The sequence below is a fragment of the Erithacus rubecula genome (genome assembly GCF_903797595.1).
Source record: "Erithacus rubecula genome assembly, chromosome: 6".
Classification (NCBI taxonomy): Eukaryota; Metazoa; Chordata; class Aves; order Passeriformes; family Muscicapidae; genus Erithacus; species Erithacus rubecula.
The window spans coordinates 40,496,096-40,522,611 of record NC_136688.1 but is presented as its reverse complement, the minus strand read 5'-3'; the positions used below and the strand labels follow the sequence as shown (position 1 = coordinate 40,522,611).

At 41.9% G+C, this 26,516-nt stretch overlaps 1 protein-coding gene across 3 annotated transcripts in view; it reads right to left on the bottom strand.

The window, feature by feature from the left end:
• Window positions 1–26,516, bottom strand: part of NRXN3 (neurexin 3) — a 686,791-nt gene that overhangs the window by 319,565 nt on the left and 340,710 nt on the right. Inside the window, exon 1 of one of the 3 annotated variants that reach the window (XM_079309901.1) lies at window positions 25,199–25,859. The exons of the other annotated variants lie outside the window; for them this stretch is intronic. Within the exon in view, the coding sequence (XP_079166027.1) occupies window positions 25,199–25,442 (244 nt within the window). The 5' untranslated portion in view covers window positions 25,443–25,859. Of the gene's footprint in view, window positions 1–25,198; window positions 25,860–26,516 lie in introns of those variants that run through there. 3 annotated transcript variants of the gene reach the window in all.

Here is a 26,516-nt window from a genome sequence, read left to right as displayed (position 1 = left end):
AATGGAACAAAACCATCTTAAACCCATAAAACCTCCAGAGTACATCCAACATTACCAGACAAACGTTCCCTTCCTCTCACAAGCTCTTCTGACCTCTTTTTTTCCTCTACTAGTCATCCTAATACATCTTAACAGCTGTATACTTTAGATATACTTGTATACTTTACTAATGCCATTTCAATAAGGCTATAATTTCACAATGTCTCCTCAAGGCATGCACAGCTTAGCTTCTTTCTTTCCTCCCAAAATCAAAGGTTCAGATGCCTGACTATAGCTGTACAGAGTGAAAGCTCTGGGTATACATCAAATAATTCAGAAGTAGGATAAGCATCAGGTACTAAAACTCACTGACCTTTTAGTCCCTGAGCTCAGTCCTTTTGTTTTCCAAGCTTTTGATGGACCAGTAAGTCACTCTTCAATCACATTGAAACTTGCAGGTTCCTAAGCCAAACTCTTCATTCAAATAAAACTATCCCAGGGGTGAAAAAAAAAAAAAGAAAAAAAAGAAGTGTGTGCTTGATCTTCAATTGAGATAACGTGGAAATTGTACTTCTGTTCTCTTTGTAAAGGATTGCTAATGTAGCAAATGATGGTTTCTAATCTATGCAGCTCTGCAGCCTCACAGCAAAGTTTTAGTGAGCAAGTTGAATTCTTTTGGCAGGTTTATTCATTCATAAGGAATTCTTTTCATTATTTAGTACAAATAAAGATATACCTTCATGAAAGGCTTCTGCTGCTAATGATGCTCATTTTCATATTTGATAGCTAAACAAACAGCTAGAAGCCTTTGACAGTTCCACACTAGTGTGCAAAAGGGGTTCTCTTCTGAGACTGCTTAATTTTCAGAAAAATATTGGGTTTTCATATGGAATTGGATGGAATTTGGATTAGATTTTGCTTTCCACCTTTAAACTCCTCTAAGAGAGTAAAAAGAGCATGCAGTACACTTGGCTCATCCAGCAAAGCGAGGCACCACAGGGAGAAACTCCTGTCTGACCTCTACAGGCATTAGATAATGACTTGAGCTATGTTACTTGAACAACCCTCTGTTAGAGCCTGAATATGCCTCTGATGCATATTCCTCTGTGAGGGCAGGGAGTGAACTAGGGCTGTAAATAGCATTTCAAACTCTCTCAACTTTAGTTCTACATAGGAACACGATGAGGCCCTCTATGTGCCTTCCCTCTGCCCATGCCTGCTCTCCTCTTAAAACAGCACTAGCCTGCCACCATTTTCAAAGTCCCCAAAATGTTTTCCATTGAGCTTTGAGAGAGAGGTGGGAATTACTGCATCCCTCCTCCTGCTCTAAGATGGCTGCACACAATCCAGTGTCTTGTTACAGCAACTCATTACTATCTTGAGTAAATGTGTGAGCTGGGTTCTGCTGCCCTGTGGCAATAGATGGCATAAAGCTGTAGGTCTTTTCACAGCAAAAAATGATACTTCTTTTAACATATCTATCCTGCAATGTCACATTATTGATGACTCTGAGAACCCTATACTGATCATTTGCTTCCTGATTCTTCTCAGTCCTTTCACTAACAATGAAGTAGCTTTCACCAACTCATCTGCCCTCAAATGTAGACAATTCTTTTCAGCATCTCCCTAACTTACCACCTTTGAAAGTCAGTGCATCTTTTTTTCCCCAGATTTTGCCAATGCTAAGAAAACCCAAAGCAGAATTTTGTGCTCTGATTATGTCCAAGCCAGAAATCACAAGTGCAGAATTTTCTAGGGGAAATGATTGCAAAATAAACAGATGAATAAGATACTCTGCATTTTGCAAGCCTATAAAAAGCTGGGCTGGAACAGAGTGGGGAGGAACTTAAGGGCTGAGTGCCAATCAGGATAGCCGAGGGGTCTGTTAATTTATCCTCCAAAGATTTCCTTCTCCCTTAGGTTGTAACTAATAACACAAACTCCTATCTAATGCTACTAATGCTATTATGCTGGAAAGCCCAAACCCGAGGAGGGAAAAGGCAGTGTCTGGCAGCAGATGCCAGAAATCAGCCAAGATCAGAAGCAGAGTATGTCTTCTGGCTATATGTATGAGATAAATGTGGACTTCATTTCCATCCATATCCCCCACACTCTGCTCCCCTGAATCCTCCCAGTGCCTCCTTTTCTAAAACTCTGCTCTGTTCAGGTCGAAATGATAATTGTTAATTTATTCTGCTTTTCTGGTTGCTGTGCTAACCCACAGCTTGTGCTGCTTGGTGTCTAAGCAGCTTGTCCTGGGGATACAGTTAAACCTGCCTTTGATCAGCATTTAATCCTTCAAGGTGCTCCGGGGGCTGCATTTTAGTTTTTATATGAAAGCAATGAGAAAAGGCAGCAAGGAAGGAACAGGACTTTCACTCTTGTTCTCCCTCCAACCCTCTCTGTCTCCAAAATAAACATTTCCTATGTTTATTTGTGGGTGAAGAAGCTGCTACATGGGCCTGATTCAGAATATATGTGAGAAGCAGAAGCCCTGAACTTCAGGAGCCTAATCTGTCCATCTCCACAGGCAGCCCAAAGATTTGTGAAAATTTGTTTCTCAGCTGCTGGTTAGGGAGAGAAGCTTATTCCCCCCTTCATTCTTTCAAGCTTTCATCAGGGAGAACAAGTAGAGATAGCATTTTAAACAGATGGGAGCTAAGGGAATCCATCAAAGTAAATAAATAAAAAGTAACTTGCAGTTCCTACACACAGCTAAATATGAATGTCTAGATAAAGCCCTAACTGCAGAGTACAGCCATCTGCAGGAATGCAGAAGCTGCAGTAGGAAAACAAGTGGTGGAGCTGGGGAAGAATTTGAGAAGGTAAGACTAGACTGAATGAAAAAAAGCAGCTGATACTAAACATCCCACAGAAAGCTACTTAGAACAGGATTCCATTAATGCTCTGTTATGGCATCACTAGGAAAACTCCATATCTAAAATCACTTCAAACTAAGTGGTGTGATGCTCACATCAATGTATTGCTATGGCACAGGACTTCTCCCAATGCAGAAAATTTACTATCCATTCAAAGAATTTACAAGCACTTGGCCCTTGGAAATCAAAGAGCAGCATGCTGTCCACTTGTCCTTCACATTTCTGGCTTTAGATTTACAATGTAGAGGTCACAGAGTTGTACTTCTCAACCTCTCTGTACATGGAGCTTGATCATTGCAATGATATGGCACATACTTTTCAGTTGTTAGCTAGATCATGCCAGCCAAGCTCTTGGTGTCACAGAAATGAGATACAATGCAATAAATGCCTAGTTAAGGTACTTCCAGAGTACTGATCAATGCAGTTGTCTTGGAAATGTATCATCAGGATATTAAAGTTGGTTACCATTCCCCAAGTGCTCTGGTAGGTTACTTAACTCAAGATTAAAGGGATAAATTAAAAAATGGTTGGAATCATAAGAGGAGAATGCTGCCACTGTGACCACCTATATACAGACTGGTTTAGCAAACTTGGGATACAGTGTAGCTTCTGGATTCTACTTCTTCTGCAACAGAATTGTTTTGTGCACCTGATGAGATGAGATGCTTCTTTTCTCCAGGCCTCAGTAATTTCATGATATTTAGTTTCCTTATGAAACTCAATTTTCAATGAAATGGAATTAATGATATTGTCCTATTTCAGTAGGATACTTTTAGCTGGCTCTAGACATGTAAACAGCTGTGAAATTGCAAGTAATAATTTATCTCATTTGCACTTGCTTGCAGCTACACTATTGTAACTCTTTGTATGCTCCTGTATTTCTGCTCAGTAACTGGAGACAGGAATTAGAATTTTTAACCTTCCACTCATGACATCATAAGATGTGAGTCACCTCTGGTGTTTAGGCAAAAATTCTAGTAACTACATGAGATTTTGAAGTACCAAGTAAAATAAACTTCACTGCTTGACTTAAATCTCACAAATCTTCATGTCATGACACCACACTAAAGGACTGCCAGCTGAATGTGCAGTAAACAAATGAAAATCACTTAGCAGTTATATATGTGATCTGTTCAATACCATACAGGAGAAACATTTTTCACCTGATATAGAGAACAAATTAAACACATGCCAGCCCCAATTAATGTATGTTAAATTCTGTGAAACACCACTTTTGATCACACTTCAAACATGTGGAAAATACTGATCATACAGGGTTAAACTGGTTTCCAGCAAAATTTAGGCAGATTCCAGGTGTGACTATATAGTCAGGGGCTCCCTGACATGCTATGCTCTCTGCTCCATGGCTCTGAGCTGCCTCAGGGCAGGAGAGAAGCAGCCCCTTCCTTCCTTCTTCTGCTGCTCCAAGCCCTGCAGCCTTGGTTTTTCATCTCATGTTGTGCTCTGCAGCCCTAAAGAAAACATCGCATTAGCTTTGCTGCAGAAAAAAAAAAAAATCACTGCTACTCTTGGTGTGCTAGCAGAAAATAATTGAGAGGCACTTGAAATAAAGAGTTAACTCTATTATAAAAACATGTCCCAATCCCTCTTAAGTGAGCTTCAGCTATCCTTACTCATTTTTTTCCTCCTCAGGATTTTTCAATATAGAAAAAATAATGTAAAAAAAAAAAAAAAAAAAAAAAAAAAAAAAAAGCCAGCTAGCACAGCAGGAGCTACATGCTGATTAGAAAAAAATTGCTTTGTTGGGGCGCAGGTTTGGGGGCGGGAGCAAATGAAGCAAATAAATGGTATTAATCTTTTAAACCTGAGAGTTTTAGCTACTGCATTAAAAATTTGGCAGTGGTATCTTCTAATCCCAAAGCCCAAGTACAGAGTATTATCCAGCAGACTGCATTCCCACACTTGACACCTCCCTAAAAGCTTTCTGTCATGTGTGCCAGTTTTATCGGCTACGTGGAGGACTAAAAGAGAATTCACTCACTAATTCCCAACCTCAGAGCAATCTTGCTCTGTTCCTTGAATGGCAAGGTGAATAGGGCACTATCTTTAGAAAGCCTGTGCTTATTCTGTTACACCACCTTGCTTTGCTACCAGTCCTGAGCCCAAACCATATTAGTGAGTAGAAGCAGCAAAAGCATTCACTGGTGGTCTAACTCTGCTCTCCCTACCTTGCCCTGAGGTGTGACTGCCTCTGATGTGGACCATGAAAGCTGATAAGCAGTTCACAAAGGCATGATGAAACACTGCAGGTCAAGACATGAGGAAAAAGTCAATATCCAAGTAAGCCTGCAGGAAGAATGTAAAGAGTTCGAGTAAAAATAACATAATTGGGACATAGCCAGAAATTAGGATTAGCACTAGACAACATCAGTGACAATGAATGATGAGGACTCCCAGTTGCATGTTTTATACCAAAAATATCTCCACAAATAACAACCTGCCCCAAGAAGAGTGAGCTCAGTGTTAAAATGCTGGAACTGCCATTCCAGATGAAATCTAGGTCCACATAGTGCAGTATGTGTCTATGGCAGTAGCCAGTGTCATACCCTGTGCTGAAAGCACAGCAAACCTTGCTGTAAGAGGGAATTGATGTAGTTTAGTAGAAAAAATTATGCAGATGGAATAAACAGGCAAAATATCAGACACAAAATATTTTTCATGTCAAAAACCTAGTCTGTTACAGACCAGTTTTATCGGTGCTTCATTTACACACTAACAGCACTGCAACCACAACAACACTATTAACTAAAATCTGCTCTAGTACATTTTGGGAATATGTGCTTTTCTACCTCCTAGGTGTCATCTTCATTTCTGGCATAAGGCTGTTTGTTATTCAGAGTGAAAGATCTGTCACGTTACCTTGCCAATGGCCACTGTGCGGCACAATCTCCTCAAAACCATGCTGAACCAACTTCCTGCTCCTCCACCAGAGGGATGAGGAAACATCAACCAGTTTAAAGTAGATGTTGACAGATTTTGTATAATTAATATTGATATTTAACAATTCCAGATCTTCTGCTCCTTTGTGGGTTCATCCACAAATGCAATATGGGGTATGCAAGGAACATTGCAACTGTCCTTTGATCCCTTGGTCTTTCAAGTTATAAAATAATATTTCATATTAAGATTTGGGGCAAGGGACTGCTTGGAGTTTTGGTGTAGCACAATACACTCAGTGCATTATTTTTCCAAGTCACAGCTTCTCTTTTGGATTCTGACAAGGAAAGACTGACACACCGGATAAACCAGGGAAGAAATTACATCATATGCAATCTGTTACTTTCTCTCTTTCTCTTTTTTTAAGACACCTGAAGCAGATAAAAAGCAGAGAGGGGAAGTCAGATCCCCACTGGGTGTAAGCTGGCATAGCTCTGCTATAGTCACTGAGTAGAATGAGTCAATATATTGATACCTACTGAGAAGTTATCCTGTGTACCTTAAATATTAACACCAGAGTCAACATGAAGGAAAAGGGAAAGGGGCTTTCACCTCATTTGTTCAGCTCTTCAGCCTAATGAATGTATAAGTTCTCTAATGAGCGCACACACACACACTCTTGCTAAAATAAGCCTGGCTGAGTCAGAGAGGCACTGTGGGACCCATCTGCCCCTGCTGATCAACCTCCTCCTCCCATCCACCCACCTGCTGCCCCAGAATACACCTTGCTCTGCTGCCACACTTCTGTGTCAGGCACAAGTTCCCTATGCAAGCAGAATAAATAAAAATAATAGCCTAGGCAGGCTTCCAAAAGTCAATTATCTACCTCCTTTTTTTTATATATTTACAAGGTAATTGGTCCACATTCTGCTATTACTGGTATCAATGCAAACCTGGGAGATTACAGTGAAAGACAGCAGAAAACACCTAAGATGAGAACCAAGTACGCTCCTGCTGTATCTGAACTTAAAGCACAATTTCGCAGTATGTAGTACAAATTCCTGCTTCTTTTTGTGCACATTGTACTAGTTCACTAACACATTATTTAACCTGGGGAAACATCAGAACTTTCCTTCATAAATGCATTTCAATCCAGACGATTGCTCAAACAGAAGTGCCCAAAAATTGGATTTAGAGGAAAACAGCTGAGAGGCTGTTAAGATGATGAGAAGTCTTATGGTATTTAAACATATAACAGCCCAAAACCAGACAGTGCTGGATATATGTGTGAAGGTACCCTATACTTTTTGTGTAGCACTCTCTCTTAACTGCAGGAGCCAGTTAAAAAGATGATTTACATGCTCTGAAAGGCTGGGATTTGGAGCCTGGAATGGAGAATGATGAACAGCAGCAGCAGTGTCTGTTTTGGATCCCAGCACAAACCATACACCAAAGGCAGGACCTGTGCATTGCCCCCCACTGCAGAGTGAAGCTTTCCAAATTAGGTCCATTAGATTCAGTACGTCCCTCATATCTCTCTCCAGCACTGGCAGACAGAACCTTTGAGAATTCTCAGCTGTGTCATGCAGCTACAAAAATAATCCAGTTTTGGTCTCCCCTGAAAATCTCTGGCACGGACGTGGTTATTTCTAAAAACAAATTTGACTGTGGTCAACAGCCTTTGGGGATTTCTGCTGGATTGGGAAAGTTTAATACCAGACATCCTGGGCAAAGGACAAAAATACTTCCATATTACAAGTCAGGAATAAACACAAGGTGATTCAACTCAATCAACTCAATGCCTTCTTGTTCCTGTCATACCTGTAAATGCTACTGACTGTCATCCAGGGATATGCTTCTCTAGGACAAGCAATTTTCCTGTGCAAGGGAAGTTCATTACCATTAGGCATGAAGGACTATCCTATCCCTCCTCATCTGCTTCCTTTGGCAGAGTTCTGGTGCTGATTTTCTTAGAAAATACAGTTGCTTTAATGTTTTAGAACTAAATACTTCCTAAATCGAAAAGTGATGTTTCAAAAACTACAGTATTTTACTTTCCAACATTTTTCATTTTTATAACATTTTAAATGCTAATTCTATTATCAAAAATGTTATTGGAACTGTTATCAAAATGGTTATAACTGTAGTAAACCCCCTTAGAACATAAAACCCAAATCTATTTTGAACCCTGTGAACAGAAAAAGCATCAAAACCTCTATATTGAAAGGGTAAGTAGGTAGAAACATTATCCAGCCCAGCTCTTTAGTAAGTCAGGCAGTTAACTCACTCCTTGCTGCACTCTCCCTCTCCTCTCTTCTCCACACTGAAATGCAAGAAATACAAGCACTGAAATGAAGGTGTCTTTCATTTCCTTTCAACACAACACAGACTGAATTTTCCAGAGTCTACCATCCTACCTACAAACCTACCAAGCAGTTTTTCTAGAGGGCTAGCTACTCACTGTAAAAATTATGAACTATACAGGTTCAGGACACTCTGAATGAACTGCTTTACTGGGGCATGCTTTGCAAGAAGAGACACAGAATGCTAAGTTGTCCTGACCATATGCACACATGCACACACCAGTGGCAGCTACTTAGGTCTGCAGAGCTCTTTAGGATTTAAGTAGAATGATCAGTGAATAAGAATTAGGGATCCTACTTGCCTTTTGCCTCTAAAATGCCAGTGCTAGTGAATAGCTGCATGTGAAATCAACAACAGAAATGGGAAGTGAGAAAATAAAACCCTTTTTTGAGACATGAATTATGATCTTTTTAAAGAGCAATGGTGCACAGATCTCCCTCTTCTTTAAATGCTCTCTGGGAGCACAGCCTTACAGAGGTTCAGTGTAACAACTAAAAGGGTTGTCATGTTAAATGGAGTCAATGATGGTTAAATCTCAATCCCCAGTTAAGCATTTGCTCTCACCAGCATGGTAAAGCTGAGCATCCCAAATCCAGGACAGTTGTGCTAATGAAATAAGCAAAAAAAGTCAAGTGAGATGTTATCTGGGCCTGCCTGATGAGATTGCAGTTTGCAGACAACCCTGGCTTATCTTAGATGATGAACTATCGTGGATAAACAGAATGCATCAAGTCTGTTTCCCCAAGACCTTGACTTGCTGGTAGTAGGGGAATATGAATAACATCTAGGCAGCTCAATACAGATTAGGTGAGGAACTGGATAGGATCACGGTGTTAACGAATATGCCCTTTAAAAATACCACCAAATACCTAGTCCAATAACCACACAGTGCAAAGAATTATTCTTCTGTATACATTACTTTAGGGCAGGTAAATTAAGATTAGAACCAAGGACTCTAAATGCAGTATGTAGTTGCAAACATACATAAGGTTTTCTATGTGTGCCCTTACAATAGTACCCAACTTTTACTTGGTAAAAAGCTACTATCCATCTGAAAATTCCTTCTAAAGCTGCATCACTGTCAAAATTCTGAAACATAAGAAGAAACTGCAATATTGGCTAGGATTATAAAACCAGAACATGCAAGATACAGGCAAAGGTTCTCGGACCCTGCTCTCCTCCGGATTCACAAACACTGTGTATCACTGATGCTAGCAAGAAACAGTTTGGTAAGAAGGACATAGAAATCTTGCAAAATGAAGACTGAATGTTGTCCCACACACCTGTGATCTCATCAAAATTACATATTCTGTTTGATAACTGCCACTGAGAAACAAATTTTAGAACATCTAGTTTAGGCAGGCAAATCAATAACGAGTAGAGACATGCAAGGAGTATTCATTTATGCAAATGTGGCTGCATTATAGATGTCTGAACAAGTTATTGTAATGCATTGTAATAGTGCACCAGATTGTTTATCCTAAACAATGTATTGCCCAAACAGTGACTTGTTTGGGCTTTAAATTTATTTAGCTTTAAAGACATAAAAGACATGGGTACCTAGCAGTGGGATTGAGCCACAGTTCAGGCTTGCTCCAGCAGCAGATTACAGACTGAATTTCTTGGTACAGAAATAGAGCAGATGTTCATTATGAAATCTTTTCATAAGAGAATCAATGACACTTTAACAAGCCCACAACTACAGCTGGATTTGGAAAAACCTACAGCACTGGGTTATTACACAGTGGCAGTTAAAATAATACTATGACCTTATAACTGATGTATGACATTGCTTCATGCCTTTGAATGCTTCTGGCAGCAATTTCAGTTTAAAAATTCCTTTTCAATTAAAATCCCAGCTACAGAATCATAATACAACAAACATTCAGTTTTAAGCCTAAAACTGTGCTAAGAAGTATGGTTTAGAATGCTCACTTCCAGAGCCCTAGTCACCTACAGCTAAAGTCCACAAATTTTTCTCATTCCCCCTGCTGTTGAAGCCACAATGTATCAAGTACAATAGAAATAACAACAACTATTTTGGGAGCCTTCTAAATGGATTAATGCTCATGTAACCCTGGCTTTTGGAATGGTTCTAATGGCATAGATGTGAGGTTTTTGTTTGCATTTATTTTATGACTAGCACTGGTTGAGAATTCTCCACTGAAGGGTAATTCATCAGAAGGAAACTATTTTTAGGGATTTTTCTGTATTCAGTTTTAAACACATTTAGGCATTTAATAAGGTTTCAAGTTCCATTAAAAACATGTTTTTTGTTTGGAAAGCTTAATAAATAAATACCTCAAAAATTTTAAAAATGTGATGGTTTTATACCCATGATAATTAATAGTTATAAATGAGCAAGATTTGCCTTTAGTAGACCAACCAGTATAGAAAGAAAAAATTCAAAACATAAAGAACATAAACCCTATTCAGATGTAAGAATGTAGCAACAGCTTTCAAAACTACATGCAGGTTTATACCAATAGCTCTGAATTTAACACTGTAATCTAATAAATTAGTCAATTTGAGGCAAGAGTACTGTTACCTGTAGATTCATGGGGAGTGGTACTAGCACTGGTAATAGGCTCTCTCCCTCAGCTGAATAGAGGGAGAACTAATTATTGCCAATAGGGTATGAAGAGTTCACAGGCAGCAGGACATAAGAAATACAACATACAATAAATTATTATTGTTGTCCTCAGCCCTTGACTTTTAGCAGTAACAAATTTTAGTTTCTAAGATCTTTCTTCAAAACTGTTTTGAAGGACTCCCTAGAGGATCAGGGCTAATAGGTTAGAGTGGTTATTTGTGAAAAATGTTCTCCCCCTGTTAACTTATGTTTCTATTTACTCAGTGTCTGTGGGAGTTTGCCATGGTATATGGCAGCTTTCTCTTTTCCTCAGCTTTGGTTCCACGAGGACCTTGGCAAAGCACTGGATGACTTTGCAACACTGATTAACAGGTTGGACCATACATATTTTAAATCCAGGGCTCTGGACTGTTTACTGTGAGTGACATTTCACTATGGTGACTACAGAAACCAGGCAGTCTGTGCTTGGTTTCAGTAAATGAATTTTGTTCCTGGGGATTAATTTGGCAAGACTGTTGCAGAAGTAGTCTGAAGTACAGGAATTATAGGGAAGGAATGAGTTTTGGGAGAAATCTTTTGATGACATTAGTTTTCTTGTAGAAGTTTAATGTTTTTCTGTTTCAATTCCTGTGTATAGTGTTAAGCCATAAGCAGATGTACACAATGTGTATTTGTGCACAAAAAAAGACTTGTATTACCATTATTTTGTATCAGGTTCTTTCACAAAAAAATATGACTAATCTCTCTCAAGCAGTAACTGCTTAAAGAAGTTACTTGGACTGATCTCTGGATTCCTTGGAATAGCCAGTTCAACATTTTCAGCTTTTTGGGGTTCTGTCCATATGGAAAAAAAATTAAAAAAAAAAATAGATGGGACAGCTCTTTATTCTCTGTACTCTACTCTACTCACCTCATACATTACAACAACAAATGTAAGTCCTTTCTGCCCAGGTCATAATTTCCCTGGAATCCCTTTTCTCTGGCTGAGTCTGCCAACTGCTAGACAAATACAAGAGATCAATAAAGATTTTCCTCTGCAGTTGGCACAATGTACAGTCGAGGCTGAAATGGAATACTCAGGTCAGAGCTACTTCTTTAGACAGGCAGGTACAGATTGTGACACCAAGGGAACTGATGTGACCTGCAGCCAGCTGAGAGCACGGGGCCAGCACAACAGACTCTTCTTGATGCCAAATGTCTTCTGGTTTGTAATGGCAAAATTAAGATCAGGCTGAACTTACTAGGACTTTTTCTAGACTAGGAAATATGAAAGTATTTCAACTCCCCATTACCACCTGGAAGTTTAGAATACACAGAAGTCAAGCTCTGATCTGCCTAGAGAGACAGCAGAAGGCAGGGTTAAACATACCCACAGGTTGTTTCCACATTGCTTGCTTAGACTACTCTGCCTCTGTCCCTTTGGGACACTCTCATGTGAAAGCTGCTCTCTGGGAGATTTACATTAGTTTAGATGAAAACACTGAATAGAAAGGACCTATTTCCATGCACCATGGACTGAAACTGAAACACTGAGTACATGGCAGCTGCTGTCTCACACTGGACACAACAGGCTTAATGTCACAGTTTGGAGGCAGAAAATAAAACATTTCTGTCAGCATTTAATATGGCTGAGGTTATTATTCTGAGGTTATTATTACTAGACACAAATGCAAACAAAACCAGCTTTTCTGCAAAGCAATGTGTAGTCTCTCACACACATCATATTTCTAGTCCTTAGAAATCTATGGTGTGGGTTTCTATTAGGAAGAAAAAGAGGTAAATGCTGTAAGTTATGTGCAGCAAGCCAAATATTTCAGGAAGATATGGACAAGCACTGTACCAACAATCTACCCACAAACCATAATTTTTAAGGAAAAAAAAAAGTAAGTATTTTAGACATATTAAACTAAAAGTACATGGATGGGTTAATCATGATGGTCAATGTTTCCTGGTAGTGTCAAAGTAATTACTCATGTGCCTCCCTTCTCTGTGCATGTATTTCAGCAAAGAAATCCTAGACAGAAACTCAACCATGTCACCAGGCATGAACAATGTGAAAAGTGTACTGGATCAAATGCCACCAGTGCCAGGTTGTACTGTGGGCTTTGACTTTGTGCACAGCCACATTTAGATAACCTAAATTCTATTAACCTTCAAAGCCTGTTAGCTGCTTCCAATTAGGCACCCTGATAACCTGGACTGAAGTGACAGAAAGCAGTAAACCCTGGGATTTCAGCAGAATTCAGGCTGTTTAAATGTGGCAACAGTTTCTGACTCAGCAAACTGCTTTGCCTCTCCATGTCCCATTTTCTCATCTTAGAATAAGAAATACAAAAACTGGTTGCTTGCCCTCTATCAGTGCTGTGATGGTCTAAGAAGCTGCATAAAATGCTTTGAGATGGCAATTTAAAAATAGCTAAGGAAAAAGTGAGTAAAAGAAAAAGACTTACTAATGCAGAACAGCATATGAAATATTATAACCACGATAAAACTGCAATAATTCTCCTTCTCAGCTCTTTTCAGCATAAGGTGATCACCATTTGTGAGGTTCAAGGAAAAAAAAATACAACCCTCCCTTGGGATTTAATACAATTAAACGTATCAAAGAGGTTATTTGCATCCATCTGTAGCATCTGGCACTGGCCACAGTCAAGAGACAGAATACAAGACCAGATGGACCAGTGTATACAGAAATTCTTGTAATCTTCTGTGATTAATTTCTTCCTTCAGGTTGGATATGTCTCTTCAAATTGTGTATCAACATCTAACCATAACTGGTGCTGACTTACCGCTGATTGTACTGTGAGTTTATCTGCAGCTCAGCATTCTGGGACAGTTTAGTCCCTTGCTTACCTCAACTCTAAAGCAGGATTTCTTTATCAGTGAATTTCTACATTCACTCACACATTTTCCAAGCTTTGTCCTCAGAGATTACAGACAGAGACCATGACTCAACTGTAATTTGAACCAAAAATCTTTTTCAGTTCCTTAATCTTTGCTACTGTAAGACTGTAGCCTACAAAACTAGACTATAAGACTCCAAATGATTTTCTAATAATACAGTCTTGTCCATGAACTCATAAAGCTTAGGTTTTCATGGCAAGATCCTAAAACTTTCCCATTAATTCTTTTGGAATGATTGCACTGTTTTTCTGTGATTCATGAGAAGACATGCAAAGCTAGGGTGAAATTAAACAGCAAGGTTAACAGAAATCTTGTCGTTTACAAGAGTCGCCCATTGCAAACTTTTTTGTTTGAGGACCACGTAGGTAAGAATAACCAATTATTGTTAACCCTTATTTTATTAATAAATAATTTACTTTACAAGTAACTATAAATCATTAGCCCTGTAGTATAAAACAGTGACACTGCATTATTATAATACATCAAGGACTTTGTTGCCATATTTTAAACTTCCTGACTAAGTAGAACTTCTGTAAATATGGTCAACAGCCACACAAAGGCCACTGACTGAAACATGCTCTCTAGTAGGTGCCCTTGAATCCAGGAATCCAAAAAGGTTGTAGAAAAGGGTTGGTGTAGAATAGTTGCTCAGGCAGTGAAATGGGATAAAAGAAAGAGCTCCTGCAGATATGATTGCTTACACTGCATAGTATTTAGAGGAAATACTCCACACACAGCCCCTAGCTCTTTCCTGTATCTGAACTCAGCTTCCTTATGGACATGAATTAAGCATCATCCCAAACCTCAGCAGAAATCTAGAAACCAGACAGTGCTTCTGAAGAGAAGCAAGTTTCCCCAAGGAGAAATACTGCACACATCCCCAGGTGCACATGGAGGGGGGCCCTGGCCAAAATGCCCACTATTCAGACACTGCATTTGAACAAACTGCTCCTCAGTCTCTTGTTGAGTAGCACAAGAGCACAGACATGGCAAGCACAGCCCGAGGCAGCACTGCTGACAGCCATACAAAACTGCCTTCACCTGGGCCTGTCCTAGTGACCTCCTTAGGAACACAAATACAGCACTGCACAGCCCTCCTCTTGCCAAGCAGCAGCAGAATCCACCCCTTCTCCATCCATTAAAAAAAAAATGTGCCTTGAGTCTTTAGATTGATAGGTAATAAGTTAAGCTTATTAATGTTTTGCACTAGATATTGACAATAAGACTTCAAAAAACACATGGTGAAAAAAATAATAAAAAAGAAACTTACATGGATGATTCAATCATCACAGTAACTGAACTCATAAGACATATAGAATACCCTAAAGACTAGATGCAAGGTCAAAAAAGTGTGTGGCTAAAAGAGCCCTGTACATTGAACATCAGCAGCTTGTGGCTCTGGAAGACAAGATACTTATCCCACAGCCATTCTTCAGAGCACTTGAAACTCCTCAGCTCAGGTGAAGAGGAGCCAAAGGGGCAGCCACTTTGCTGAGCTCTGATACTGCTCCTTCCTGTCCTATTTAGTTTTATTTAGCTTCAAATTGCCTGTCTCCTTTCTTGAGAATTACTTGGGTTTTTAATGGCCCTTCTCATGCTTCTCTCCTTTACTTCTGATCAAAGAGAAAGAAAGAATGGGAACAAATTTACACTTCAGCTTAATTTCATCTTCCTCCTCTTTTCTCCCTCCCCTCTTCTTTCCCTTGATTGCAGAAATCACCTCAACAATTTTGTTCACAATTTTTCGTAAAATGAGTTGACTGAACAGTTCAGACAAAATCTAACTTGTGACAGAAGCAGAAGACAGCCAACAGGGACAATGACTACAGGCTGGGGTAAACAGTCATCTTTTGGGTCCTTGCACTAAAACACTCCCTCAGATTTCTAAAACCAGCAAAGAGAAATGCATGTCCCCAGTGCTCCTTAAAGCAATAAATGAAATCACCACCAGCAGTGGAAACTGCTCTCACAAAGAAAGGACTGAAAGAAAACACTGCATCTAACCACACAGCCCTGGCATTTCCCATGTTTCTGACAATGTGTTCTTAGGATGAGAATCAATATTTCTTTGCAGAACTAGCTTCCAAAAAAGGCACCCATCCTTCTCAGGATTTCTTCCAAAGAGAGTACCAGAGCCATACCACTGCAATGTTCCTTCAATTCCAAGGACCAAATATTCTGGCTGAAGTTTGAAGATACCTTTCTAGAATGTTGGTAAAGAAAAGTAACAATAGATTTCTTTCCCTTTCATATGTGTTATGTCAGGATCTAGCAAGATTTTAAAAAATCATCATATTTTTGCACTACAGCATAGAGAAACTGAATCACCTGGCAATGTATGATTCACCATCCAGTATATAAGGGTAAGCCAGGAACAGAGCTAGGGAAAATGTTTGGGGGTTCCTGTCTTCTGTTCCATGCTGCTGCTGAGGAAAAATCTCTTCAGCACTGCTCTTTAACAACTGGAACATGGCTTCAGTGACATAAATGGCAAAATTTCTCTCCAAGGAATGCACAAAAGGCTCAGATTTTGACCGTTTTTCAAACAGTTATCAAGTATTAATTAGACCAGTAGGGGAGGCTGTTCACTTTGCCAGTGTATATTTCCTAACGACTGGGTCAGGAAAAGTAGCTGAGTATATGGCTTGTTAAATAGAAATTAACCTGTCTGGAATAACAATTACCTGAATTGAAATAAGCTTTGATACACACAACTGGCAGAATTTGCCACCCTGCCATATGAGCAGAATTTGCCACCTATTTGGTTACAAGATATATTATTTTAATACTAAGCAAATGCACATCAATTCCGAAGGACAGGCACCCACATCCCCTTATTCTGTTCCAGTCTACGGCAATCCTGGCATGTTCATAGTGCCTAGTGTCAGAAAAATAAGTTACAAGGTAAATGGATGTTTGCAGGGCACAGACATTTTTTGTCTCCAGATTCTCCATGAGAAAACAAAAACCAACAAACTTTGAAAATAAGTTAGTAAGAATTCTCTGCTCTGTTTCTCTTCTTCAAGCCTCTATAAGGTGCTGAATAAATTTCTCAAGGAAAATTAATTTCTTTGTCTTTTCCTTGCCTCTAATGAACTGCCTCGGAATGCATGAGGGGACAGAAAGGAGAGCATTATCTCCATGGTGAGATAATAAAAAGTGAAAATGCATTCAAAGCCATCAGCATCTTCCAAACTTACACTGACAGAAATATGCTAGACTGTAGACAGGGAAGCAAGATCAGGGAAACTTAGAATAGCTTTGGCATTCATTATAAGCTACAAAGAAAAGATGACATTGTGGGAGCAGAGGTCATCCTACAGAGACATTACACAAGCACATGACTGGATGTAGGCCACATAAACTGAGGATCACTCAAGGTCCTATCCAGGCCACACTCCTAAACTTTGTACTCAGTGAACATCAGTGAACGACTCTCCTGTGAAAGCACAGAACAACATAATTAGCAGTAGCATAATCACAATATGAGAAAAGCTGAGATGAGCTACTATCAGTCAAGTAAATAAAAAACAAATAAAGGAAAAATAAAAATGTCAGGTTTCAACCTACTATTTCTACTTGCATTTCACCAGATACTAAAAGATCACAGTGGTAGTAAGAAAGAAAACACGCCTTTATAACTGCAAGCTCCAAGAGTCTTTGGAGTGAAACTGTCTCAGATGACCACCATAACTCAGGAGTTACAAAAGATGAAGGCTTTAATGCAAAAAACCACAGGAATTCTTAAGTGTTAAATTAGACAGTGAGAATCTTTCCAGAGCAGAAGCAGAGACCTGGGCAAAACCCATTTTCTACGTGCAGTCCAGTCAACGTAACAACCAAATAAAATTAATCAACTAAAAGAAAAAACTTTTTTTTCTCTTTTTAGTTTTTCTAATTTTTTTATTTATCTTCTTCGGAAACACCTGAATTTCTTCAACAATTTCAGGTCTATTGTATCTATTATGTGTTCTCCCTTAAACACCTTGTAGTTGACTTTCCAATATTAGGTGGGGAATTTCCAGACACTGCTGATTTGTCCCCATGCTCATGGTCAAAGCCTTCATCAGAAAAGGAGGACTTTTATGCACTGAAACATTGGTAGCTGAGACAGCAAACACACAGAACCAGCTAAACAGAAATATTTTCAGACCTCACCCCTGTAAAGTCTCCACTGGCAGGGGTTATTAAGCAAACCAGTTGGAGCAGGAGCAGCAGGCTGCTGTAACTGCAGGATCACAACAGGATGCCATGAAAGCCCTCACTGGGCAGTGCAGCAGATGAGCAAGGAAGCAAAGGGTTCACCAAACATGTCCAGAAAATCAATTCTTGTCATGCAGCATTACACTGAAGATCAAACTTTTGGAAAAAATCCAAACTTCACCTCCCTCCCCCTCCCAATAATTTGATCTTCTTAATTTAGATTAATAACCTTCAATAATTTGATCTGATTAATGTAGATTAATAATCTTCCATTAATTTGACCTGATTGATATGCTGAATTTATTCTAAATTCAAAATCAAGTTCCAAGGATAGCATAAGAACTGATTCCCTCTGAAGTTACTAAATGGAGCCTGGACTGCTGACTAAACTGATGGTACTCTCTTCCTGAGCCCTCTGGAAAACAAACTCTTCCCTCATTCTTTACCGTGTGGTATTCACAGAATATGTAAAGGTTCTTTTTTTAGCAATATTTTTACTTTCTGATTCATTCACCCTGTCTTCTGCAAACACAAGACCCTCTGTAGATTGTGAAATACTTCCCCCTCTTCTGCCCTCCATCATCAAGAATGCAAAAAAGATGAAAGATGCAAGACTGAGATGATAAAGTAAACCTTAGCACTGGATTGATTCAGTAATGTCCTTTATCAGCCCCACTATTCATGCTTTGCAACCACTATAGCTCACACTAACTTCATTTTCATCTTAATACACCATATAGAAAAGCAGCCTAAATATACATCCCCAGATACAAAGCGTATAATCTGTAAACTACAGGAACAGGCAGATCATTTCCATTAGTTTCTTATGTAGCAAAAACCAGAATTTACACCCAAAGCATATAATTATATTCAAATTCTAAAAGATAGTTTCGGAAGTACTTTAAATTCATAGTTTGGGGAAAAGTCACTCAGGGATATAAGTAGTTGTTTTAATGTGCAAAAACAACACACACACAGAATGCAAGAGAAGTAATATGCAAGAGTGGTGAGAGAGCCATGGTGAATCACAGTTCCTTGGCTCCAGTGGCTCCCTGGAGTTTGGCACAGCCAGCACTCTGCCAAAATGCTCTCCTGCTCCTTCAGAAACACCAATGCTGGGGTTTGGCACAAGAGCCTATCCAGGCTTTGAAGCCATAAGGCAAAGCACTACTAGGGTCTACCTTCAGAATTTGAATGCATCTTGCTTGTCCTTCAAGAAGAGCTATAAGCAGGCTGCTCCTTTAAGGTTCTCTGACATCTAAAGGACTACTGGGGTTTCACTCATTTCTGTGGCTCCCAGCCAGGGATCCCAAAGCACACAGATGCACCAGAACTGCTTGTCTCACCGAGGTGAAAAAAATGGTTTTCTGTTAATTTCACAGATGAGGAAAACAAGTCAGAAAGTAAAGTAATGTCTTGTCATGTCATGTCATGGTTGTACAAAAAATCAGAGCCATCAGTCCACTGCATGTTTTCTTGCATACAGAGATTACATAGAAAACAGAAAAATCTTTTTTTTTTTTTTTTTCTTTTTTTTTTTTTTTTTTTTTCTGCTTGTACAAATGACCTTTCATAGTTATCAAAGACCACCAGGTCAGCAAGTGCAAAAAAATAAAACAAAACAAAACAAAGAAACCACAAACAAACAACAACAACAAAAATCAAAACCAAACAGAAACCAACCAAACAAAAAAAATCCAACGCAGTCAATCAGCACAGAACTGTCATCCTGGGCAACTACACAGAGGGCTGGTCTTCTTAAAGCACAGCACATGGAAAAGGAAAAAGGAAGAATGATCATCCTTTGCACTTCCCAGACAAAAATACTCCTTGCACTTAGAAGTTTCAGCTCTTAATTCAGTTACCTTCTGTAGAGCAAAATGTGGAACTTCCCCACCAAGAGCTGGAGACTATTCTGTTCTTGTCAGTAGTGCCACAAGTGCACATTATCTAGTGCACTTTCCTCTTTCTAGTGAGATGTGTAAGGAATTTGGAGCTCCCAACAGCACAGTATATAATAACCCAGTGGCTAACAATAATGACCCAGAACAGCCATACACTGTTCAAGCACATATTTTCATGCCATGGAAAAAGAAGAGAAAGAAAAAGAAAAGAAGAAAAACTAGCCAGAATTATTAAGAAAAAAAATCTTATCTTTTTAAATGTAGAAATCATCTAAAAGGCAACATTCTGCAGTATTCCGACTATATAGCTGATGTCAAATTCTTTAAACCATCGATGCCTATACAAAGCATACAGCAAGATCCTTCATCTGTCTTTGAAATGTAGCCACTTCTGCAGCAGAATATGGCAGTTGCTTGAAAAGTCAGGGGTGTATTACCCAAAAGCAGAAACAATGAAGAAAAGAAACTTCTCTCCAGCCTAAAATGCAAGGGAAATACAAGGAGGAAGAAAGCCCTGATCTAATTCTAACTAGGACTAGCATTACTCCTTTTTCAAAATATGCTATGAGATAAGCACAAAGTAGCTTTCAGAGGAGGCTTTTTTACACATCTTAAGAAACTATACCTTCAGCAGTACAGGTCTGAGCAACGTTTCAAAGAGCACAGAGATGTATAAACAAGATGATTAAACAAGACTGACAGGGTTCAACAATAAGTTTCTCATGTTCCAGGTCTCAGAAATCACTGGGATTTCCTAAGAACAAGTACCAGGTGAACAGACTTTAACACCAGTTTTGGAGATCAAAGCAAACTATTCCAAGTTGGGAACTTCCAAGTTAATACAGTGTGCACAATGAGAAGTCAAAGCTCCTGATCAGAAATTGTTTCATAGGAAATCATGCAATGGTAAGTCAAATAGCAATCTCATTTTGAGAAAACAGCCTTTGTACATGCCAGACTTTTCCTGTCTTCAATTACTGAAGACTGTGCTTTCTCAGAAGAGCTACAGAATCAGCATAGGGAGGAAAAAAGCCCAGCCATGATAACTTAAAACTCCAAGCAAGTTAGTTTGGATGCTTTGATTTCTGGATAGCCATGTTGAGATAATTTAATGAGATTTCCTTTAGAAATAATTAATCATTGTTAATATCTCTGACGAAGGTAATGTAAACAGGCATACAGCAGCACTAGTCTTTGCCAAAAAATTAGTGTTCATTGTTGATAGGGGAATAAAGGCAATCCACAGAAAACAGACTTGTAGCTTTTCACCTTTTCAGAACTTAATTGCAAACTTAATTTCAGCTCCAAGTGAAGTTCATTTTGCTGGATCGCTGACTGCTCTGTACAGAGCAATTTTTTCCATTTTGTTAAAGCTACCAATCTTTGCTCAAAGAAATCTGGTGAAGGAGGAACAGGAAACGTCCTGTTTTGTACTGTGGAATGGGCAGTGCCAAGGATGGGGAATTTGTTTCCTGTCATAAAGAAAAGGCAGAATTGCAAGAACATAGAATCTTGAGATAAGGAATAGGTCATGCTGTAGGAGCAGCAAGAACATATGTATTTTAAAAAGGGTACACTCTCTTTATTTGTCCAAGCATTTACTCTCATTTACGGATTTAAAATATATACATATATATATATATATATATATATATATATATAAGAGAGGGAAATGCTTCATATAAATAACAGACCTTCTGAGAATTGATTCAGGCCTGAGAGTTATATCCACAAAATTTGGTGATTGCTTACTATCAGTCCTCACAACAGACCTACACTTTTTCCTATGACTAGTGCTATAGCCTAGGTTAGCCTAGGTCCCACAAAGTGAAAATGAAGAGATACCCTCCATTGCTCCCATAGCTGCAGAGCAGTCCCTGCAGGCAGGGCCAATCTGCACAAGGCATCACACACTGCCTCTGTGCACCCCTGCTCCAGAGCCATTAATAACAGCCAGAGAACAAACAGCTGGAGGAGAAAAAGAAAAAAAATAATAATTTATTCATCACTAAAACCAAACATGCACAAATCCCTTCATTTTCTCTGTCAACCAGAGACACACATTATTCATCAGCTGGGGCTATAAGGATGTGGAAAGAGGGGCTGTGAAGCCACTGCTGCAGGCTCCAGTAAAGCAGCTGACCCAGCACAGTGCTAAATAGCCCAGGGGAGACAGGAAGATTCAGCACATGTGAACTTTCAATAAACACAGCCCCAACTTTATTCTTCCCTCTGTTTCACAAGCCCCTAGTGAAACAAAAAGGAATCAAGGATTTCCCTTCCTATTATTCAAGGATAAAGATTCTGCTAGTCTAGGAAGGTCCTCACATGGAAAAAAGATTTGTTCCAACTTGCTGAAGTCCCCTGCCTAGCCAGGCTCACTCCTCTGCTGACAAGGAGGCAAACCTGTTAGAAAGATTTTCTCCTTGAGAAGATGTGCTGTGCCAAGTTTTGCATTTGCAGGTTACAGCCCAATTACCATAAAGCACCAGCTCGGTGACTCCAGAATTAACTCTCATAACACCAGCACAGTAGCGACTGCCAGACCTGGGTCTGGTCCTGCTCAAGGTAAGCCACAAGATGTTCCACTGATTTTAAAGGAGCACTAGACACAGACTCCAAACAAGTGCTCACTGATCATGAGACATTCATTTTTCCTCTGTGCTAGATATTAATTTGCTTCTTCAAACAGATTGAAATCTACTGGGATGTAGGAGAAAAAAAGGAAAACATGTTTAAATACAAGACTGAGTCCCGGTGGTCAGCCCTATGGGGCTGGAAGATGACACAGCAGGGTGGCCATGATCCTGATCTGATTCCTTCCAAAACCAGTATTAATATAGCCACCAAGCAGGGCAGCAATCAGAATGAATTTATTTCCCTCTAGGAAAAACAAATAATCAAAATCACAAGAAACACAGGGAGTGCACAGCCTCCTTGGAATCTGACTACTCAACACTGTTACAGATCCAAGTTCCAAGGGCCTCTGTTGTGCAACAGTGAAAGAACACACAAAAATAAACCATGCATGTTTCCAAGACCAGCTGTCTTTGTGTTCTCTTCCTCTCTCTCTCAATCTCCCTCTGTCTACACCTATTCACCTCTTATATTCATGGCCAAAGGGGATTTTTATGTAGCTTTGCTACACAGCATGATGAGGAAAGAAAAATTTAAAAACAACCAAAAAAAAAAAAAAAAAAACAAACCCAAACCAAAAACCCAACACTGACTTATGCATTAGCCTGAGCTCCCTGAGCTCTCTATTTCCCTTGATTCCTTTGTGCAATGGGGACACAGAAAAAAATGCCTGCTTCTCACTGAAGTTGATAACTGCTTTTGCCCCTAGCTCTTAAATGAGGCTTTGCTTGACTTTCAGGGCAGATGGAAAAGCCATCAAGGAGAAAAGAGCTATCATTTCTTGACCAGGAAACATACTGTAGACTCTTACACAGACTTTTACAGCAAAGCCAAACACTATCACATTTTGTGACATCTTTCTCTCCTTTCCTCACAAGTGACCTACGAGCCAGGCTTTGCTATCCCCTTTCATCACAGAAGAACTAAGCCACATAAGCTGGGCTGTTGAAAACTGTTTGAGGCAGTGACTGGCTGATCCCTCATATTTCTTGCTTTAGCACAACAGGGACTCTCTCACATGGTCCTCAAGCATTGCTGCAAATAACAGGGCTCCTGCTGCTAGTGATTAATAACCCATAACTGAGTTTCACAAGGGTGGTGCTTAACAGATGGTCTTGATGTCTGGCATGGCATTGGTTCCCTTCCCATGTGGGGCCTGAATGTTTCTCTTGCATTTTAGGATGGATTGAACTTTGGAGCAGAAGTAGGAGTCTGAAAGGATAGTGCCACTGGCATCTGCAGAAATGGCTGAACACCTCCCCCTCAACCTACTGCACCCACTGCCACTTCAGTCCCGAGTCCTCTCCTCTGCAGCACGGTGCTATTCTGCAGTGCCCTGGGCTCCCCCTCCCGCACTGCCAGAGCATCGACGACCTACCTTGCAGAGCTCCCTGTCACCCTCTTCCAATGCCCTCCAGAAGCTGTGCCAGAGCACCTCCTGCTAGCACAGCCCTGCTCCGCTGGTGCTCGGCTGTGACCCGCAGCATCTGCCTCCTGGCTGTGTTCCTGAGCCCTTTCCCTCTCCAATGCGCCTCGGCTCAGACCTGCAACAGCGACCTTCCTCTCCAACTCTGCCAATGCACCTAGAGATTCCACTGGAGACCCATTCATGGCTGCGCCATCTGACCCCTTTCAGACTGCTCTGCTGGTCATCTGAGCACCAGGGTACTCCAGGTTTCACTATCCATGCAACCCTGACACAGCCCTGCCAGCACATCCTCATAGTCCCTGCTGCTGCCATGTCATGCGGCATTCCAACCAACTGTGCCAGGGCTCTTCCTTCCTTCCTTACCTTCCCTCTTCTTCAAAGTGTTCCTATGCCTCATTTCTGATACTAGTTCTTCTTCTGGCCCTGCACAAATGTGAATCTCTATGATGGAAGGCCAGACCTGACCCTGATCTGCAGCTGTGGAGAGAAAGGGCCAGGTCTTGGCCTGCCTGCCTCTCCCAGCTGATATGACTGCAAACAGAAGTTAAGGAACAAGGACAGAAGATAGGAGAAGGTGGAGATGAGGGAGAGCCCCCATGTCAGACAGGCCTAGGCCAACTCCTGTCAGGGTGGGGAGACTTGAGATATCTGGGTAAGAGGCTGTGTAGATCCAGCTGCTGAGCATTGCTCAGCATTTCAGGGGCACGATGCTGGCCCTCTCACTCTCTCTTGGCATCCCTCAGACACCCTCTTCCCCTTCTCTCCTGCTGCCAGAGTGAAAACCTACTACGTATCATTTCCTGCCCCAGGGTTTTTCCCAGGAAGACACTACCAGGTACCAAGCAGGAAGCCAGGAGCAGGGATGAGACCTCGCCTTTTCCTTAGTACGCCCCTTCCCATCCTCACCCAGGAACGCTGCGAGCGCGCAGACAGGGGAGGAGCGGCGGCGGCAATCCCCCGAGCCCCTGGCTCCCGCAGCTGGGGACCGGGAAACCAGGGTGGCCGGCGGGGAAGACGAGCTGCTGCAATGACCATGTCAGCCGCTACGAGCTATGGAGTTAGTGACTCCCCGCCGCAGGATCCCAGCGGGACAGCAGGATGCCCTTCGCCGTCCCGAACTGCTCGGCGCTGCCGTGTGACACGGAGCGACCCGCGCCCGCCCGGCCCCCTCCCTCCGTCCTGCTGGACCACACCGGCCGGGAAGTTGGCTCTGGGAGCGGTGTGTGCTCAGCCCCAGGCTCTGCTCGGGGAGGAGTGGAGGGTTAACGGGAAGGAGAGCGAACGGCAGAAATATGAGGGGCAGGGAGAACCCCCCCTCCCCCGGAGACACGGCCATCGTCCCTGCTCCCCCTCTGCTGCTCCAACTGCTCTGCAAAAAGGTTAGAAAGAAACAAGAGTGGGAACCCACCGTGTCCTCCTCGGAGGGAGACAGGGGAGCGGTAGATAGAGATAGGCACAGAGTGGTGCTTGCTGCCGTGGAAGTGATGCTCATACTGAGCCTGAGAAACAGACGAGGAAGAGGAGGCAGAAGAAGCCACGTTAGAAGAACTCCACACAGAGCTGACGATACATCCCCAAAAGAGGGAGCACATCCACAGGGTCCAGGCGGGGCGGCGTCCCGGGCAAATGCTGGGGTCTATTCTCAGGTGCATGGTCAAGGCACAAGACACCTACAGACGGGCAGTCTGAATTCCAGCCGGGGAGAGAGAATAACGTTCATGATGCCAGGGGACCCATGCTAGCAGAAAGGAGAGTCGCTTCCGAGGCTCTAGGGGTGTGCGTGTGTGCTCAAGAAGAAAAGAGACAGTGTGTGTGCGAGAGAGCAGTGCTAGCAGGGAAGGGGAGGGATGGGGGAAGGTTAGTAACCACACAGAGACGAATAAGACGCGCCGTTTCCCAGGGCTGGATCTATTGTGGCAGGAACCCCGCGGCCGTACCGAGCCTCCAGGAGTGCGCAGGAAAGCCGCACATGTCCGCACGAGGGTCCTGTTCAGGTTCCTCCAGGATCATGGGGTCCTTGAGGACTTTTCCCTGCCTGCGATCCCTGTCTCTCACTTTGCTGAGAGGGACTATTAAAAACGAAAAAGAAGAAATAAGCCAGGGACCCCAGGTAAATTTTTGAATTTTTTTGAATTTTAATCCCAATTCCGGGGGGTTTCTCTTGCTTCTCCACTAGCAAGTGTTGCAATGCAGAACTGCCAGGACACGCACACGCGCGCACACACACACACACACGCACGCAAACAGAGCGATCTAGATTGTTATCATCCTTCCACCGAATCCAGGCGAGAGGGCTGGAGCCGATTAACCGAGCGCAGCCGTCGAGCGCATGGCCAGGTCCGGGCGGGCGGGCGCGCTGGAGCAGCAGGGGCGGGCGGCGCGGTCCGAGCGGAGCGAGCGGAGCCGGGGCGGCTGCGGGCGGCCGGCGCCAAGTGCGGGCAACTCGGCGGCGCAGGTGAAGCGCAGCCGGGGCAGCGGCTCCGCCAATGGGCGAGCCGCATGCAAATGTCCCGGCGCCGGCCAGCCAATAGGAGCGGCGGCAGCGCTGCGCAGGGGGACTGGCCGGCGCCGGGGAGGCGGGGCCGGCGCGGGCACCGCCCCCGCCATTCATGCGCTCGTGCGGTCCCGCGCGCCCCCGGCCCCCGGGAACACCCGGCTGCCGGAGCCGCCCGCACCGGGAACCGGAGCCCGGAACCGGAGCCCCGGGGCCGGCCGGGGGCGCGGGG